General features: G+C 32.8%; 1 protein-coding gene and 1 long non-coding RNA gene across 2 annotated transcripts; both read right to left on the bottom strand.

Moving 5' to 3' along the window:
- Nucleotides 1-6365: 6365 nt before the first annotated feature.
- Nucleotides 6366-8393, bottom strand: LOC129241137 (uncharacterized). Its single transcript, XR_008582123.1, has 2 exons — nucleotides 7812-8393; nucleotides 6366-6786 (listed from the first exon to the last, which is right to left on the bottom strand). It is a non-coding gene; the product is annotated as an uncharacterized LOC129241137 (long non-coding RNA).
- Nucleotides 8394-9066: 673 nt separating this feature from the next.
- Nucleotides 9067-10619, bottom strand: LOC129241713 (uncharacterized). The gene is made up of 4 exons (XM_054878192.1): nucleotides 10000-10619; nucleotides 9806-9941; nucleotides 9581-9734; nucleotides 9067-9511 (listed from the first exon to the last, which is right to left on the bottom strand). Exons 2-4 carry the CDS (start codon nucleotides 9936-9938, stop codon nucleotides 9103-9105), a joined length of 696 nt encoding a protein of 231 aa, XP_054734167.1. The 5' UTR covers nucleotides 9939-9941; nucleotides 10000-10619; the 3' UTR covers nucleotides 9067-9102.
- Between the last annotated feature and the right edge of the window lie 10314 nt (nucleotides 10620-20933).

The following is a 20933-nucleotide window of genomic DNA, read 5'->3' on the forward strand; positions in this document are numbered from 1 at the left end:
ATGCAGCGACTAACTACGAGTACTTATGTGTGTATGTGTATATATGTATATTAGGCCGGGTCGATTTTTGGGGAGGCAAAAAAATCGCCCATTGCTCTGTGAAAATCATATTCTAGGGATCAAAATAAGAAACTTTGCCGAAGGAACCATACCTCTAAAATGAATTCTGATGTCCCCAAATTTGGGTCGAACTTGTAGTGTCTTTTGTGGGGAGGCAAAAAAATCGCCCATTGCTCTGTGAAAATCATATTCTAGGGATCAAAATAAGAAACTTTGCCGAAGGAACAATACCTCTAAAACGAATTCTGATGTCCCCCAATTTGGGTCGAACTTTTTAGTTTCTTTTCTATAACTCACTTAAATTAATTTTTTCATTTACATATGTTCTGCCTAAATAAATTTCTTAAGAGAAAAAATAGATATTATTATAAATAAATAAAAATAAAGAAAAAACATAGCCATTTAGCTGATTTTTTCATGTAAAGGCCAAAAATTTTGATATTTTTAAAGTGGGCGACATCAGAATTTGTTTTAGAGGTAGGGTTCCTTCGGCAAAGTTTCTTATTTTGATCCCTAGAATACGATTTTCACAGTGCAATGAGCGATTTTTAAATCGAGCCGCCCTAATGTATATGTATAAGTGTATTCCTTGTATGCTTATTCAAGCCAAACTCTCATTATTCGGCGCATTATTACAATACCTAAACTCAGTAATCTACCAAGTTGTGAAGTGAGCACAAAAAAAAAATTAAAATGTTTGGTGACATTTTAAAGCTTGAAATTCGGCAACATAGCGTATAACAGCTGCACCCACACAGCACCTGATTGCGGCTACATTGGAGCTCCACTCAAAGGCTGAACTCGAATTACTAAAAGGTAGGATTTCGCCGTAAAATTAAAGTATATTTTTTTATTAAAAATTTAACAAGCCATACTAATTGAAAGCGCCGAAAAATCATCGTTTACTAAAAGCACTCAACCGTCTGCTTCCAGCAAGCATTTCGACACATAAATAAAAGCAATTTATACATTTAAATTTTTAATTAACACAACACCAATTTGAATCGAATCGCACTTTGCATGCCCAACCGCTGCAGCCCCCTCCCGTCTAACGTCGCAAATTAAGTTCGAGTCTCGCACAAGTAATTTCTTTTACTTGTTCATAAAACAATAAGCGCGATAGCAATCAGATAAATTATTTGCACACTTCAAATTTTCATTAAAATAAATGTTTGGCTTTCGTTTCTCCTCGCTCTTTCTCTTTCTGTTTCATTTTGGTTAAAATGCTTATAAGCGAATACGCATGGCAAACGACCTTGAACTTACAAATATACGGGCATTTATACAAATACATACGTACATAATGTTAACTGGATCACTTCCCAGTGAAAATAGTAAAATTAAAAAAGTATTTTTGGTTTTTCTAAAATTGGCTCCAGTCGCAAAAAATTATTCAGGGATTCCATCCGCTGCCAAAACAAACACTACGCTGAAAGGTTCATTAAACTTTAAAATACACTAAATAAATTTAGCTGAAAATTGTAAGGCTTCTAGGTGTTTCTGAACTAAGACAACGGAATGCGTAAATTCATTGAAAGGTGCGAAACAAAACATCGAAGTGAAATGTATTGCAATGCACCGGCAGGCATCCTTTTTGCTGGAAAGATTTTTCTGCTATTTTTCTGGTACGCTCTTTAAGGAAATGTGGCTGCAAACTGCCCTACACACACTGTGACCTGTGCACTAAAATCTATTGTTTCCGTATTCACCAACCTGTAGTAAATTTAGAGGCACTACTAGTTCGCGTATTTCTTCATCTTCATAATGAGATTTTAGAAAATTTTTATTTTTTTCTAGGCTTGATATATTCTTTATATCGTGTGTTTTTTGAGAGCTTGAGACTTAAAATAATAATAAGAGCCAGAAATGTTATGGGTATGAATTTTTTTAATTATAATCTGGTAGAAAAGAAAACAAAAATTCAGCCAGAAAGGCTCGGTAGCAGTCGCCATTCACCGTAGCCGCAGCCTTCCTCATTTTGAAAGAAATAAGGATCGATCATGCCGCCAGTGCTCTATGAACTTCACAAACACATTTTTTTTTTTTTTTTGTTTCAAAGTAAATTTCCTCAATCTTGAAGCGTGGTTCTGCCGTTGGACGATTCATGATGTCTTGCCAAACCTTACTGAACAAAAATCGCAGTTGCCAGCTGAACACAGTTTGCCATGGTTAGCGATATCGATAGTTCTCATTTAGCTAAATAAGCAAACGATACTTTTATAAAATATTTTAAACTATCAACCCTTACAAAGTTTAAGTGAATTTTTGATGATTTTGCATGATTTTTAAAGCTACAGCAATTAAAAATGGTCGCGGCAGAGTGTTGACAGCAGCATTTGCTATCACGAGTTTTCGAAATTACTTTTCTCGATTCCGTTTACAAATTACATTGAAAATTATATCAAATGTGTTTGTTTTCCATTTTTTTGTATTATCGACCTTCTTAGGAGGACAAGAGTACATCCAAGATCGACTTGTTGGAGCAAACAGAGCTTTCTACGACAGCCTGAAACTATTAAAATCCAGACTACTCTTGCGCAGTTGCAAACACGGTATTTCTTCTTCTTCTTTCTTCGATCGACAGTCGTCCACTAAATATAGTATTTACAAAACAATAAAAATACCATTTTTGACTTATGGCTGTTAGTCATGGGTAATGTCAATCAATGATAAACAAAATCTTCAAACTTTCGATAGAAGAGTCTTACGAAAAGTGTATGATCCAATCCGGGTTGAGGATGGTTGTTATAGAATCAGGAACTGCTGCGGATTTGCAAAGATGAAGATGTCGTTAAGTTTATCAAATTACACCGACTCCAATGGTCAGGTCATGTCAGGCGCATAAGTAATGAAAGTCCCCAAAAATCCTTCTTAAATTGCAACGAAATAGCCACCAGATGTAAACGAAGACCTTGGAAACGCTAGAAACGGAAAATACATCACCGGTGGTGGCTTGCTATCTTTCATCGTGTAACTAGGAGAAGGCTAGTTGATGAAGCTAAAGCTTGAAGATGATGGGAAGCACAAATTTAAAGTATGTATGTTTTTCTTTCAACTCTGTGCATTTGCTAAATCAAAGTCTAAACAAGTCATTTATTCAATGTATTGTTCATAGCCAACCAATACTTTCGTCCAGTTCTTAATAAATTTTTTGGACTATTTCTCGAAGAAAATAGCTGGTCCCCTAATATAACGAATGAAATGAGTCAATTTTTAATTCCTTCGAAAGACCTGCAGCGGTGACCCGTCAAACCATCCAACATCAACATTCGGTAGAACTAAATAGTAATCCGAAGGTGCAATGTCTGCTGAGTAGGGCGGGTGGGGGTAAAACTTTCCATTTGGTTGGTTTCAAGTATGTGTTAACACACTTGCCTACTGGCATAAGACTCAATCTTGGTTTGCCCCAGTTTCTGTTTTTACTTTTTTCTTTCATTTCTCGATTCAAGACAATTAGTTATAGCTGACCCCATCGCCAGTTAAGATAAAAAAAAGCCTACAATATGATCAGAAAAATGCTATACCTATCAGTGACAGTCTCGTCGAACTCTATTTATGTTTTCTGAAATTAACACGCTCAAAAAGGCAGATAAAATTAAGAAAAATTACCCAAACCCAGCTCATGTAGAATACAGGGTCAAGAAAGCTAATATAGCACTTTACACGTATAAGAAAATGTTGGGTAAAAAATGGGGTCTTCAATCAAAACTATCCAATTGGTCCTACACAGCTATTGTAAGATCGATACTAACATATGCGGCACTAGTCTGGTGGCCCGCAATAGAAAATAAATACAACCAAACCAAGCTAAGCAAGAAACACATCTCAGCATGTATACTAATTATAGGAGCGCTTAGCACCAGTCCTACTGAAGCACTTAACGTACTGGCACATCCATGACCATTAGATTTACACATAAAAACATTTGATACATGCAGCGCCGTGAGACTCAAAGACATAGGAGGCTGGACAAAAAGTCCGTGTGTTCTTCTGCAGAGACCCTCACTGTTCAAAAACAAATCAGACTTCACAATCTTAACTTCAAGAAAGATGTTTGGGCACGTTTTATACCGAAAGCCAAATGGAAGGCGATTGGTAGATTCGCCATTGAAATCTACACTAACGGTTTTAAGATGAACTGCGGTGTGGGAGCTGGCCTCTATTCAGTGCCCCTCAAATTATCCAAATCAATTAAACTTCCTGACTATGCCAGCGTGTTCCAGGCAGAACTATTAGCAATCAGAGCTACCAAGGCATTAAATTCCAACTCCATTTCATCCAAACTAGTCTTGCAGTGAAGAAAGGACCTAGAATTGCTTAGGCATTGGCTTCAAATTACTCTGATATGGATTCACGGTCATAGGAATATTGAGGATAATGAGATAGGATGTTAGGATGTTAGGATGCTCTCGCCCAAGCATTTCACGTATTACTGCAACCCTTACGGGTCATTGGAAGGTAGAGTTGCAGCCAGACCCAACCTTTCTTTCAATCCCATCTACAGAAGCTATCAGGCGGAAGGGGAGAAATAAAGTCCTTTCCACTATTTATGCGAATATACAGGTCTAGCTAGAGCAAGGCTTCGCTCTTTCAGTAAGCCTTTCTTATAGCAAATTAATGAATTCTCAGACATAGATATAAAAAGTTTGCTGCTATACGTGGATCTCTCGAAATGGATCTGGCAAAAAAATCAAAAAAAGACATCACACGGGAACAGTGCTAGCATAACGGCGTTAGTAGCTAATTAATATTATTTCAATAGAAATACTTAACCACTTCCCCAACAACAACAATAATAACAACAAGAAAAAAATTCCCTTTTACATTCTGTTGCACTCCCTGCATTATTCACAATATTTTTTTTATACAATTTTCAATATAGGTACATACGCGATGGTCCTACAAATTTATTATGGTATAGAAATGCTCTTCTTTCTGTATACTTTTGTTTTTTTCTCAGGAGTTTATAACTAACAAAAATTTAGTCAACTGCTTCGAATTTACCAAAGCGTACGAACTAGAAAATTATCTCTATGCCTTCAAATTATCTCTGCAGGGAACGTAAAAAGTTCACTTTATGAATATTTATGCGCATATTTTTTAATGCATGCATAATGCGGAAATTCCAGAATTTCTATGATAACAGCAATAGAAAAAGCAAATATTTTTGTGCTTTTCACATGCCTTTAATTATTTGTTCAATATTGTGCACGAAATAGTTGTTATGGCATATGAACGTATGTTCATATATATGTACATATGTACATATATATACTAAATATACTCACATATGTATATATTTATGTATGAAAGAACTTGTGAAAAGTTTAGTGAAGCAATTAAAGCTTTTTACCTGGAAGTTACATACGAGCTAGTAGATTTTAAGTTGTTTGTTTGTAGAAGCAATATATTATATGAGTAAATCAATAAGGGGTGGGATCAAGACAATCAAATCTAAGACTTTTTTCTGTAGGTGTTGCCAAATTTCCTGCCGAAAAAAATCCAAAACCGATTTTAGGCCCGATTTATACTTATTCCATGTATGTATGTATGCATGTCGGCAAGTTGTTTTTCATGGACCAGCCAGCTGAATCTAATAGGACCTTGAAAACTCATTTGACCTACCTGCCTCATAGGAGATAAGTTAACGGAAACTTATAGTGCGTTTGCCACGCATTCACTAGAATTAGTTATACGAGTATAGCTTGAATATTAAAATTAAATAATAAATAAATTAATTAAGAATTTCTTAGTTATGCAAGACGAGAAGTTTATTCGTAATTTATTTATTCCTAATTGTCAAAGCAATAACTGGAAGCATTGCTGCGTTGCTTAAAAGCGATTTCAAAACAAATTCTTTCGAAACACACATCAGCAAATAATTTAAAATATTTAACTTGAAATGTTGGAGCTTCAGTGGCACATAGGGAGCGCTTTTCTTTGATGGCACTAAGAGAATTTCCGGCCATCAACAAAATATATTGTAGACCAAGAAAATGTATTTACATATATATGTACGTATGTAAGTATGTGCACACAGTTTGCGTCATATTTTCAAAATATTCGAAAAATTTAACTCAGTCATATTTTATGGAGAGCGCATTAAGGTATTTTCTCACCGTTTCATGTTTCATGTTGATAGTCTCTAGCTGAAATTATTGAAGTAATGACCCTCTTAAGTTTTTTGGTAGTATAAAAATGTAAAATGAAATACTTAAAATATGCAAATTTTATTCATTTTATTAAATTCTAAAGCATCTACTTAAATATTTCCTCATATACATAGGTAAATAAAAAACACGGAATTTCGGTTTTAGTGTAGGTACTTTTATTTAATTTTTTTTTCTATTTTCTTTATTTTTCTCTTTTTTTCTTCTTTTGTAGTTTTATACAAAAAAATGAACACAAAATATATCACAGTTTCTTATCACAATTTATCATAAATCTAAATTTACGGAGTCTGCCAAAAATGTGCGAAGTAATGTGAAATATACTACACCTACCCATTTTCGCCATTTTCCGGTTTTTAGATTTACGATAAATACACATAAAATATCACAGTCAACCCGACGCTTACAAATATTTTAAAAATAAAATGCAATTATAGCAAATGGGCGTTTTGTGTATTTGAGTGGCCAAAGGTCACCACAATCACTTTATTAGAATATCACTGTTGGACCTGAGTGACTACCAGCAGAGTGTCGATATTGGTGAATGTGAGGCGACCTGCGAATAGAAAAATGAAAATAAATCATGTGTTGATTGTGCTAAATATATTTTTAAATTAAAAATAATTTTTTTTTTCGTAATTTTTATTCATTTTATGAGCAAATAAAGTTTAGGTGGACGTAGAAAAAAATGTTTATAGTTAAAAGAAATGCTTTCTTGCAATCGTATATTAGTTTATGTAGTTAATTGCAATTGAATTCAATTTATTTTAATTTATGTAATAGTTTAATTAATCTAATTAAATTATAATTTATTTTACTTCCATTTAATTTTTTAGACTATTAATTTTTTTTTTTGTTCTCTTTTTAACCAACCTAATTTCATCTAATTCAATTTTAATTTATTTTACTTGAATTCAATTTTTAATTTATTATTTTTCAATTAATTTAATTTCATTTCATTTAGCTTTAATATATTTAATATTTTATTTTATTTTGTTTTATATTTTTACTTTATTTAGTTTACCTTACTTTAACTTATATTATTTTACTTAATTTTACTTCCCTTATCTTTACTTTAATTTATTTTGCTCAACTTATTTTTGCTTTAATTAAATTTATTTTTTTTACTTTGTTTTCTTTGTATTTTATTTTACTTTATATTTTATTTACTTTACTTTAATTTAATTTATTTTTGTAGTTAATTTTACTTCACGTTTTTTTTAATATTTTCTTTTGTTTTATTTTATTTTTGGTTTATTTTTTTACTTAAGTTTATTTTATTTTATTTTGTTGTATTTCATTTGGGTTTATTTTATTTTTTGTTCATTTTACTTACCTTATCTTTACTTTAATGATTTTATTTTATTTCATTTTATTTTATTTTACATTATTTTATTTTATTTTTTTTTTTTTGTGTTTATTTTGTTTTATTTTATTTTATTTTACGTTACTTTATTTTTTTATTTCATTTGTTTCATTACTTTCCTATCCAACTTTTTTTTAACTTCAACAAAATATACCTTGCATCGATTAAACTTACACTCACACACACACGGAAGTTAAAATTCACTTAATGCTTACCAACATTGTGACTTGGCTGTTGCCTAACTGTCCCCATTACCAACTCCGTTACTGCGCTGCTGTGCAATTTTCCATACGCAGCTCAGCTCTTCCGCTATCGGCTTTCCACAGGACACAACTTGTGCTTAGCGACATAAATCATTGAAAATTTTAGGAAAATTTCTTCCAACCGTATAAGTTAGATATTTAAAATAAAAAATATCACAGCTATTTCGTAAAGTTATCAACAAATTATCGCCATAACTTTTAGAAAATTTCGATCGACTTTTATTAATTAATTTGTTCGTATTTCGTTCGCTGTAGAACTTCAATAAGAATTTACGCAATTTTCTTAGCTGTTCTGCAAAATTTTACGTAAATTTTTCCACCCAACTGAATTGTTCATTGCTGAACAACTCAGCATTTCCTACTTTTCCCATTTTCGTTGTACACTGTTGCGGTGCTTTATATCGACTAAACCAAAAGTGTACAAAATTTTCACAGCTACTCATAAATATTGTATTTTTATAGCGGAGGTTCCCATCTGCATACTTGTGCTTGTGCGTACATCTACATACATATATCTGTATTGACTTCATTTGCTTTCAGCTGTTCACTCATGCTCACGTCAGCCAATTTTCTTTCACTCAATGTGCAAAAAGTAGACTCATAATAATTGTGGCACTTACAAAAAAATGTTTATCGAATATGAGCAAAGCACACCGAATGCAGAATAAAAGGCAAGTATACTCGTATGTTCTCACGAATGCAAAATATAAGGCAAGTATACTCGTACTCGTATGTTCTCTACACTGAGTAGGCAATCAAAGGAACAAAGAGTAACAGAATCAGGCATTTGCGCTCTTTACCAATGTGCAGCAACATTAATTTTGAGCACTGCAAGTACTTCTCGTTCACTCTGTGGACGTGTGCGCACGCATAGGGCGAAGTGCCATGGAACGAGTTTTAATGCAGTGTCAATTTATTTACTCCTTATACACCTTTGTGCTTATACTTACATATATATGTGCCTCGATAGATATAAAAAGCTACTGGTTAGAGCCGGTTTGTGAGCGCTGAACAGCTGTTTAATGCACATTGAACACAACGCAACGGGCCCCTTTTCTGCACACCGAAGCAAAGGAGTGTGTGCAGAGAGCAAACAAAAAGGCTTTCAACACAAGTAGCGAAATATTTCTGAACTCTCTCTACATGGGTAAAAATAAATTCATTTTCCACTTTTTCAAGCAAAGTCTCTATTTACTTATACCTTATATATATCTACATATTTATGGATGCTTGCATGATTTCCTCATGTTTTTCCGATTTTTTGCGTACACTTCATTTGCTGTTTAAACACTTTAACCCTTTCGAATACATGTGAAATAATATACAATTTCGTCTCTTCTTGCTCTTCCTCCGGCAGTTCAGCCAGCTTTGCGCCCACCATTCGATAGAAAGCCTCATTTTTATTAGCTACCGCTGGAGTTGTACGGCGTTGTTTCAGAAGTTCTTCTACATTTTTCATAAAAGTTGAGAGGTCTTCTTGTATTTCACTAAGCTGTGTAGATGCTTCAAGTACGCGTGCTGGCGTTTGATGCAAAGATTCAACTGTGGCGATTTCAATGGGTAAAGTATTCTCGTAATCCATGTCAGGCATTGACATGAGAGAATCTTCATTTTCTTCGTTAGACTCAGATTTTTTAAGCTGAGTTTTATGTCTAGAAAATAATTCATAAATTATAACAATGTTTTCTCAACAGTTATGTAATTATTTATTTAAGTATTACGTTCTGGATTGAATATGGGCTCTCAGAAAACCCAGGTGTGGGTAAAGCTCCCAATTACTTTCAATATCGGTCAGTTTTTTATTTGCGGCCTTTTTGGCAATCAATTTGACATAACGATCTCTAATTACACGCCAGCGTGAGCAGCATTCGTCTCCTATGAATGTTGAATCGTGTACGAATTAATGGATTTAATTAACGAAGTATAAGGAGCTATGAATATTTTACCAGAGGATTTTAAAATAGTGCCGATCTCTGCCCAACCCTTGTTGCGAAGCTTGGAATTTCGATAGCCCGCTTGACATTTTGTATAAAAAAATGGACGCTTATGTACTTCGCGTATCAATTTGAAATCATCCATTATCTAAAATGTTATGTAACAATACAATTTTGTATCACAAATTTACTTTTTTGATACTTACTATTTTTATAAATTAATACGCACTCGTCGAGTTCTCAACCAAACTTTTGTATGTTCTAACACAGCAACGCTTCAAAAACAACTAACATTTTTTACGTTTTCATGCGTTTCGTTTGCTTTCAACGCGCATAAACGGAGAGAAAATTAAAGACCACAAAGTCGGTGCCGCATCAAAACGCACTCAAACGTGCTTTCGTCGTAGGCTCTCACTACTACGCAGAGAAAATGGACTTTGCATGATTTTGTTTTATGCTTCGCAATGTTGCTTTTTCTGTCACTGCTTGGGGGATGAAGTCAATCTCTTTTCGAAAGTGCGCTTCGTATGCATTCAAAACTTGTATGTGTGTATTTCAACATGGGCAGCCTGGTAATCTGGTTTGCTTTTGTACAAAGTATGCACATCTGATCGCTCACTTGGGTATGCAGACATGCACACACATACAAATGGATGTAAAAGCATGAGCTAGATTTATGTATGTAAAGTCATTTAGTTACATATGTGTCGGTTTGTATCTTTGTAAATGCACAGCTGATTAAGCATTTGTGTACTTTTATTCCTTTTTGAGCTACTTTTAACCTTTGTATACACCAGATAGATAGCTTCTTTCATGGCTATGTAGAAACAAAATTATAGATACATATATAGTATAAACTCATGTAAAAGTGTAAAAATATGTATGTAATTATAAGGCAATAAAAAACATTTAAACAAACGTATATTTATGTATGCTATATCATGTCTGTATTTTTTTTTAACTTTAACAACATAAATATTTGTTTTTTTCTTGTAAAATATTTTCCTATATTTTTTAATGCGCAGAAATTTCACTTTTTCAATCGTAGCTATGCAAATATGGGTTGCAACCTGCAAGTAAACAAACTACTAATAATTGGCAGTCAACATGTTACAGTATTTTTTAGTAAAAAATATTTTTCCTAAGTAAAACGTAAGTAATGTTCTGCACTGCAGTAAAACAAACCAAGGTACTTTTTTTGTACCAGTCGTAATAAGACCCTGAGTAGATCTTTGTTCCGATAAGTGAGCGATTCCATGTCAAGTGATGCAAGTTTTTAAAACATAGTTGAAAATTTATCCGAAAACTGTTTTATTTATAGGCAAAGTAAAAAAAATTTTTGAAAAATTTCACTAATTTTGGAATTTATTCAATGTTGAAAATTTTGGTAGAAAGTTTTTTAAAGTAAAATATTTTCGGTTCTTTTCAATGTTTTTATAATTTTTCACGATAAAATATATCTTAAAAATTTTTTTTTTTGTGGAAAAAAATTTTACAAACAAATTCTTAACAATAATATAATTTGTTCTTGAATTTGTTTCAAAAATGTAAAATTTTTTTCCACAAAAAAAAAGTTTACATTTTTGAAACAAATTCAAGAACAAATTATATTATTGTTAAGAATTTTTTTAAAAACGCCCACTTCCAATTTTTTCCTTATTTTTGTCATTATCTATACTCAGTATTCCCTGCATAGTTTCATAGTATGATTCCTTAACTTTTCGCTTGAATAAAAAGTAAACACAAACAGTTTTGAGGAAATTTAATCATTTTGAAATTTATTCATTGTTGAAAATGTTGATATGAAGTTTTGAAATAGCTTGGGTTCTTTTCAATATTTTTATATTTTTTTTTTAATGTTTTAGGACAAAACATACTTGAAAATTTTATATTTTTGAAACAATTTTGTTTTGCAAAATAATTTAATATTTTTTCTAAGAACTCTTGGAAAAAAAATGTGATGTAATTTTTTGAAAATTTTCCCGATTTTTTTCTTGTTTTTGCCCTTAACTATACTCAGTACTCCCTGCATAGTTTCATGGTTGGATTCCCTTAAATTTTCGAGTTAGCGGACGTATTAAGCGATAATAAAGCTCGCTGCATGAATTTTAATATATATTAACTCGAAAAGTTATGCGAATAAAATGTGAAACTTTCAGGAAATCAGCTAATATTAAAAATAATAAGCAAAAAATAGAGGGGGCGGTTTTTCAAAAATGACAAAAATATTTTTTTTTCTAAAAATTTTAAATAAAAAAAATAAAATTGTTTTCCAAAAAAAATTTTTTTTTGAAGAGTCGATGTATTTTAAAAATCTTTAATGATAAAAATCTTAAAAATAACGGAATCTATTCCACGTATAAGTAACTCTATACCAATTTTCGGCATTGAATAAATATTAAAATTATTAAATTTTTTTTTAAACTTTTTCGGTTATTTCTTATTACACTCGTACACCCATGTGCAATAAACGATGGCTTTGCCGAAGAGAGATAAAAAACGTTTGTGTTACTTTGATGATACATATGAATGTATGTATGTATGTATGCACCCAGGAATTGCACCCATAACTTTACGTATAGAAAAAAAACGACGAACAATGATTCTATTCAGCTTACAATTCATTGCACAGTGTAACAACTTTCCTTCCTGCTTGGTGTAATATTAATACTTAATTCTTGCTTTGAATAATTGGCTTCAACTTTTATGTTGAACTATTGAAAATTGTTAGATGTTTGCCTAGTGATAACTTACTATTTTACTAACAATTTGTCCAAAACTTTATCTTCCGTCATCTGCGACTAAGAACTCGGGTTATTCATCGCCTCTGCTATATTGTTGCCTTCGTGGTATGAATGGTACACAATTTGTTTTTTATCGCACCAAGTGGACTGACATCCAGTGAATTTCTTTACTTGACATGAAATGAATGAAAAGGTTGAATACCTGCTTAGAGTTCCTATATGCAGTTTCTTTGGGTGGGACGATTAGCGAATTTTTACTACAGGAGTTTCCTATTGCGTCGAGTTGAAATGGAGTAAAATAAACTGTGCAAGTATTCAAGAAATTCATTGTTTTATTTGAAAGATCCATCATGTGAGAAATATGGCATGGTTCAAATGACCGCCGTGGCTTAGCATGGTGGCACGAATCCGAGAGGTTTAATGTTCAATAAATCTGCTTCAAACATCCGGCCGAATTTGAAAAATAATCTGAGTCGCTTTGACTTTGAGGTCATCAGCCGATTGAGGCTTGTTGGCATATACCTCCGGCTTAAGAAAAAGTTCTATAGGGAAAATTGCCGCAATGTTAGGACGCTCACGGCACTTCACCTCCACTAGAGGTAACCATACAAAATGATGCATAAGAAAGTTTCATCATTTCTACTGCTACTCAATTCTTGGTAATTTGCCTTGTTGACTTGGCAACAGTGACCTTTAATTCAGTTTTACAGTCACATTGCCTTGTTGATTTGGCAACAGTGACTTTTAATTCAGTTTTACAGATGTCATAAAAAATATGACCGCCACAGGTAGTTAACTTCGAACCTTCTCTATCCTATCGCTGTACAATAAGGTATTGTTACAAGAGGATTTTAGCGTTGGGAAAACTGATCTGGATATTAATTGTAATAAAACCTCAAGAGCCGAAACATTCATATACACTCTTGAATACCTCATATTTTTCTTCAATCCAGGTTCAATCCGGTTGGTCTATTTGTGACTACCTCTGTAGGGCCTGACTACCCTGTAGGGCCTGAATTTTAAACTCATTGAGCCTTTTCTAATAGCCATCGCTCCTGTGCAGGCAATGGCAAACCTTCCGGTTGTTTTTCTGGCATGAAAAAAGTCCACCGGTCGGAGGCGGCATAAAACTGTAGGTACTATTCATGGAACAACATCAAGACGCACTGCATAATAGAATCCGAAGGGCGTCAAAAAAAATGAAAAACTGACAACATTTACTTAGCCCCTGTTAATAAAATGCACACTGTACAGTCTCAGCGCACTGTTCTCCTCACTGCAGTCGTGTTGTTTGTGTGATGTAACAGTGCGATAAGCCGATTGCAGTCGATTTATCAATTCAAGTGCACCGTGCGGGTTCGTAAAGTTTGGAGAATCGTACAAGTGCACCTCACACATGAATATCTTGAGTTGTACAAACACACATGTGCACGTTAGCACATTCGTACCATTGAAATGACAGAAAGTAATGAGAAATATTAAACCCAAATGAATGCATACGATCTTACGTGCACACACACACGCATGAGCATAGGAGTTTACGATTATTACATGTTGTACACTTTGTATGCCTCATACATACACACATACATGCGCATACAGCCAAGTGAGTTTACACGATTCTTTTGCACTTTTAACTGCTGCGCTGCTCTTACAAGGCACCTGTGTAGCTGTGTTTGTGTACCTACTCGACTGCTCAGTAATTGCTATGAGATGCGTGCAACAAAGGTCATGAATAAATTGCCGTTTCGAAATGAGATTTGTTTCCTTGATTTTACGTCAGCATTCGTAATGGCTCGCCTCACCGTGTCTCAGCGCTCCCTGCAGTGGCGTTTCATGCGCCTGTGTGTCCGTGTGTGCGACGTTGGAGCGCCTCCTTTTCGGAATTGCTATTTTTGTGCAACTGCAAAAGGGCGGAGACATAAGCCGGCAATCTGTATGCAACTATGATTTACTTGTTTTTTTTTTTGTTTCTTTTTGTAAATTATTGTAGACGATATTTAAATTTTTGTGTTTTTTTTTTGTCCCAACACTTGAAAAATACTTGCCATTGCGTCAGGGTGGCTGATGAAATATTTCATATTTTCAACGAACATTTGCGCTGCTAATGATGAATCGCATGCGATTGCACTTGTCTCTAATGTACTTGAGGTTTGAAAGTATTTCACACTCAGCTAATTTTGTGCACATTTTTGGTGGCAAATTAGTGCTATATGGGCGTTATGAGTTAGTGACATTGGTATTGAAAAACTCAACACACTGAAAATAGAAAAAGTAATTTACAATGAAAACCCCATTTTCATGAAATTTTTGAATATTTTTATTTTTCACAATTAAATTTATTTTATAACGTATCGTTGTTTGTAGATATTACCCAAAATGATATTCAGTTTACGATCAGTTACTTGATTTTGAATATGCGTACTTTTCTTTGTAATGGTTATCTGCTTGTATGTCATATGTTTTGATTAGTTAATGCTTCAATACTGCCAATACTCAAGTTTCATGAGTAAAAAACACAAATCTAATATTAATGCTTTCAAAAAGTGTATCTGATTCATTCCATTAAAAATTTTCTTTCCGCCATTGCAAATTCAAGAATAAAAACAACTGATTCGCCTTGGAATCCTTTTTACTAATTTCAAAAACATTTTAAAAAACTTTTGCCATCTATAATTTTTTTTTATTAATTTTGGATTTTTTTTATTACTATTTTTTTTCTAGTTAAATGTCTATGATGATGTAATACACATTTTGATCTTTCAATTATTTTAAGTGCTTATGAATTTATGTATTTATGGCAAACTTACTTGGAAATTCCGAATTCTTGCGGTCATATTTGACATAGAAATTTGTTACTAACCATATGAGATAGAAGTTTCAAAAACAAAAACAAAAACATATTACAAAACGGAATTAAAGCAAATAATGTGGCCATTCTACCAAAAATTAGTATTAAAACAAAATACTTTCAGGTTTACTAATGCATTTAATTGGTTCGATAATAGTTGGCGAATATTTTTTTATTATTTTAACTATTTTTTTATCATATCAAATATTTTTTTATATTGAATATTTTTCTATAATTTTAAATTTTCTTTTCATTATTAAATATTAAATATTTTTTATCTGATCACAAATAGTATGCGCGCTCTAACATGTAGTTACCATTATCAATTTCGACACAAAAATTCCAAGCAAGAAAAATTGAAGCGCAACGCTTAATCCTTTATTTTCGAATACCCAATCTATTACAGCCTTTTCCGAGCTGAAATATCAGCCCCTATGGAGCCTATGGGAACTGATCCGCTAGCAACAGATATATTTATATTAAGAGAGGTTCTGGTGGCAAAACCGGTTCCAGTCTCTGTCATTTCCAATTCTAACCTCTCTCCAGGAGGCGCACAAACCAACAGACTCGGCCTAACTTTGCGCCTGAGTTATACAGAGAAAAAAATTATATTATATGGCAGATGAGTCATTATTCCTATAATATATTGGAATACAAAGACTTCGGCTTCGAAAGAAAGCCGAACGAAAACGAACTCGAGGTGTGTGCTCCCGGAAAAGAGTTCATATCAGTCATGTACTGTTAACTATGCAAGATGAGAAGGAAAATACGGTCTCTCTATTAATGCCCAGTACTCAGAACTCCATTTTTGCCAAATCTAAATCAGGTGACGGATATTGACCTTAAACCTCCATTAATAGCCTAGGTCTGTCTAGCCAAACTTTTTTTTCGACTTTGGACATGAATTTAACATATTTATGTTATAGCAAACGACTTGAGCTTCCAGGTAGCTTCTTAAAATTAAATTTTTTATCGATTTATGGATATAACCTTTTAAGAAGGATCCTCGAATAGGACGAAAAAAGGCAAGACACGGGTGCCCAACCGAAGGTTTTAAAAAAAGGAGTCCAATGGGGAGTGAAGGGACTGATGAGAATTGTTAGCGGCTCTGAGAGATTCAAGTCAAACTATGGTTACATAACGAGCCTCCATCTCTAGCCTAAGTGTGCAGTTGGCCTCAGAGAGCCACTACAACCTAACCCACATGTAGATGGTAACGCCACCCACTATTATTTTCCAATCAAGATTTTAATTCAAACAAGTAATTCTAAAGTTATGTACCTCTTTTCGGCAAATTAATTAAAACCAAAAAGTGTGTCTAATAGCCCATCAACTATAAAATATTTTGCAGAAAATAGTAAATTATATTAAAAACACCATAAAAAGTGCATATTTTACGCAAAAAAAGGAAAGGAGCAGGACTAGAGCAAGCCACAAAATATTGGAAAATTATTAAAAAAAAGGAAAAATTTCAAAATAACACATGGGCTAAAAAGACTCGTGCCCAACACATAGATCCCCAATAGTTTTATTGCATTCACCTATTTTTCAGTTAGTACTAACCTTAAAAGGACACCTGTCCAAATTTCAGGACATTCTATTCAATAATTCGTGAGTTATTGTGCGAAGAGTGATGCTTCTTTTGTTATTTTCAAAACAGTGGAACAAAAAGAATTTCGTGTTTTAATTTTTCCCTCCTTCTTGATGGGAAATACCGTTCAAGCGAAGCAACGGCTTGAGAAGTGTTATGGGTACTCCGCTCCATCAGATACAACAATAAAATGATGGTTTGCTGACTTCAAACGGGGTCGTAGAGACACCGATGATGCACAACGCAGTGGACATCCAAATGAGACGGTAACACCAGAAAACATCAAAAAATCCACAAAATCGTTTTGACTAATCGAAAAGGGAAGTTGCGTGAGTTAGCTGGCATCGCAAAGATGTCAAAAGAAGGTATTGGCTTTATATTGCATGAGCATTTCACTATGAGAAAGCTCTGTTCAATGGATCCATCACTTCACTCCGAAATCAAAATGATCGTCAGCTGTCGTCACAGCAACTGGTGAACCTGGTCCCAAGCGCCCGAAAGCACAACAGTCGGCTGGAAAGGTTATGGCCTCGGTATTTTGGGATGTGCGTGGTGTGATATTCACCGACTGTCTTTTGAAGGAAAATACCATCAACAATGAATGTTATATAGCGTTACTCGAGCATTCGAAGGCCGAGATTGCAAAGAAACGTCCGCATGTGGCGAAGAAAAAAATTTGCTTCATCAAGACAACGCACGAATGGAGAGGTTCGCGCTGAAACTGAGGCCTGTTTTGAGGCAAAGGATAAATCGTTCTGCAAAAGTGGTATTGAAATGTTAGATCGGCGCTGGAATGATTGCTCTTGATGAAAATCACGTTGATGAACAAAGCTAGTTTGAACGAAAAAAAAACGTGTTTTCTTTGTTAGGCCCGGGACTTTTCAGCCCATGTGTTATGTAGTTTAAATTTCGAAGTCAATCCCTCGCATTTTCTGCTCATTTCCCTTATACAAAATGATATTTGTTTATCTACTGTTTGCATGTATTTGTGGTGATAAAATTCTAACAGCAAAAACTGATTTAGCGTTTTCTTTATTTCACTTTTGCAATTTCTTTTCACAATAATTCATTAGTTCATTTGGCATTTTACAATTCATGTACATATTTCATAGGTTTTGTATGTAACAGCTAAAATTGTTGTTATAAACATTATGAGTTTTTCTTTATTTCTTGTTTGATTTCATTTAAATAAAGTTTAGTTTCCCCACACACACACAGTGTTGGCTTGTTCCAGCATTTCTTAGAATACTTTCAAGATATTTATCATATTTTTCATAATTTTTTGTTTTTTGTTTTCCTAAGTATGTATGTTTGTATGTATATATCTCTTTCGTTTCTAGACTTAATTAGTTTTTTGTTGTGGTTTAGTCGCGGTGTAAAGAACTTAAAAATACGCAAATAAAAAAAATGTTCATCTATAAAATTTTAAAACTAGATTTTTATGACTTAAACTGTGACTTGCACGGCAAATTTGTATGGATGTTGTTGTGTTTTCACTTAAATATTTTTTTTCTCAGACGGTTTTTGAAAATCTTGCATTTTGTATTTATGTGAGTATTTTCGAGTGGTCGGCAGTCAAGCAAATCATTTTACAGTCATTTCAACTAACTACATACAAACATTCTAATATTTAATAGTAATTGTAAAAATGATAAATAACAGAGCGTTGAGTGTGCAGCTGCAGTGGGGCGGACCAAGCAAATGCAGTCAGTCAGCAGCAAGAGATCAACGTCTGGATTAGCAAAATAGTAGACTTTTCATTTTTATTTTTAGTTTAAGTTTTTTTTTTGTTTGCTGCATGACACGAGAGGACGAACGAGTGCATTATGCGGCAGAAATGAGTGCAGTTGCATGCCACATATCAACGCTTTACCAACACCATAAATTCACATTTTCAAATATTGTAGTCCTTTTCTTTATTTTAATTATTTTAAAGCTGCTTGCATGGACTTAAATTTAAATGGTATACTGTTGTTGTATAGTTTGCATTGTATAATAAATTCAAAATTAAAATAACTTTTTTTCAAAGAAGCTACCAAAGTGTACAGAATGTTTGTGGGAGGAGTGTGAATAGAAAAGTGTTCTAACAACGAATACATTTATAAAAAGGCACAACAATAAATTGAATTGCAGTAAATTTAATTTTTCTCAATTTATATAATTATTTTTGTTTTTAGAAAAATGTGCAACTTGTATATTATACTTTTTTCGAATCAAAATTAGAAAAACTTAATTTTTTTAAATCGCAAATTCCTAAAAATTCTTTCAATGGAGAGTAAAATATATTGCCGCTCAAAAATTAATTGAAAAGTATTTTGCGAGTACAAACTCAGTGTTTCTAAGAAAAATCATGCGAATTAGTATCGCCATGCTTAATAAATATATTTTAAGCAACTTTTCACCCTTTTTTTTTGCTTTTTGTTTTTGAAACAGCAGCAACAAAAAGTAATCGCCATGGGAATCATGCAGCCGGTTCTACGTCACCAGAATGACTCGAGTTTTGCCCGACCAAGGGCTGCCGCCCCTGTAAACTAGCTCTGTCTAGAGCACCGTACCTTAGTTAACGCCATGAGCTTTTTAGATATACTCCTGGAGCGTGAGTCACAGTACTTGGCAGTTAAAAGTATCGCTATGGTAACATCAACCCAACTGTATGGAGAATAAAAAAATACCATAACGGTATTTTTGGTTTAGCTCTTTTTCAATTTACGGACCACAAAAAATATATACATATTTTTTAGCATTTATTTGGTAGTGCTACTTTAAAAGTTACACAAGTGAAAGCAAAAAACTAATTTAAAAAAACGAATATTAATAAAAAAAATATTTTACTCTTTGTGTTGAAGGAGTAAAGATTAAATGAATATTTGTTTTTCACTCTCTCTCTCTATCGTTTATTTTATATTGGTTTCAAATATTAAAAAAAAAAACTAACTTATAATTTTTTTTAACAAATTTTATTATTTTATTTTAAATTTTATAATATTTTTATATGTCAAAAAGCAATTATAATTATAATTGTTTTTTTTTTTTAAACAAATATTTTATATTTTTTTTATTTTTAATTTCTAATTTTTTTTTATTCGGAAAACATAACATTTTTTTATTTAATTTAATTATCATCAGCCCCTTCCCTAGTTTGAGTAATTTGCAAAAAAAAAACTTTCGACTTTTTATTGAAGTGCCTTAAGACTGGGAACCAATATTGAGTTATTCAAAACTTAACCTGCCAATTATTATATTTCCGTTTATTTGTATATTAAAGAAAATTCGTGGAGTAATTCGCAAAAAAAATTCCTTCGAATTTTATCGGAGTGTTTTGAGACTGGAAATCAATTTTGAGATATTTTATTCTTCATCTGCAGCTATCTTCGTTTGTTTTTATATGTATCAAGGAAAATTATTTGGAGTAATTCGCAAAAAAAAAATCATTCGATTTATTGGAGTACTGTAAGGTTGCCAACTAGTTCCATTTGTTTTTGTATTAAAAAGGCTTAGACGAGTAACTCGCAAAAATTTTTTAAAAATTTTAAATTTTTTAGAAAAATTTTAATCATTACCCGCAATCGGTCAATATTTAAAATTTTTTTTTTTTGCTAATTATATGCTTGCAAGATATCAAAGATAAATTTTTTTTTTTACTTTTATATATTATTAATTTGATATATATTTTTTCCTTTTTTATATGACTTTAAAATATAAATATATTTTTTCCATTTTTTTAGCCTTGTTTCGCCTTTTCACCATCCAAAATTGTTTATTTCAATTGCTCACCGCAAAGGGGTGAACAATTTTATCGATTTATTTATTTTATCGATTTATGTATTTTTATTGCCCCCGCTACTCTCTCAGCTAAGTGTTGAATGCAATATTAGATTTCACATTGCGATTTAATTAAAGTCAATACTTCTTTTTCGAAGACTTTCCTAATTTACACATATTCCATTTAAACCC

Source organism: Anastrepha obliqua, chromosome 3, assembly GCF_027943255.1.
Source record: "Anastrepha obliqua isolate idAnaObli1 chromosome 3, idAnaObli1_1.0, whole genome shotgun sequence".
NCBI lineage: Eukaryota > Metazoa > Arthropoda > Insecta > Diptera > Tephritidae > Anastrepha > Anastrepha obliqua.

Bases quoted from the DNA above. Each gene is read 5' to 3' on its own strand.
- LOC129241713 (XM_054878192.1), bottom strand. From the start codon at position 9,938: ATGGATGATTTCAAATTGATACGCGAAGTACATAAGCGTCCATTTTTT. The intron at 9,735-9,805 runs GTAAAATATTCA...CAACATTCATAG, and splicing joins CACTATTTTAAAATCCTCTG to GAGACGAATGCTGCTCACGC. The intron at 9,512-9,580 runs GTAATACTTAAA...ATTATTTTCTAG, and splicing joins GCCCATATTCAATCCAGAAC to ACATAAAACTCAGCTTAAAA.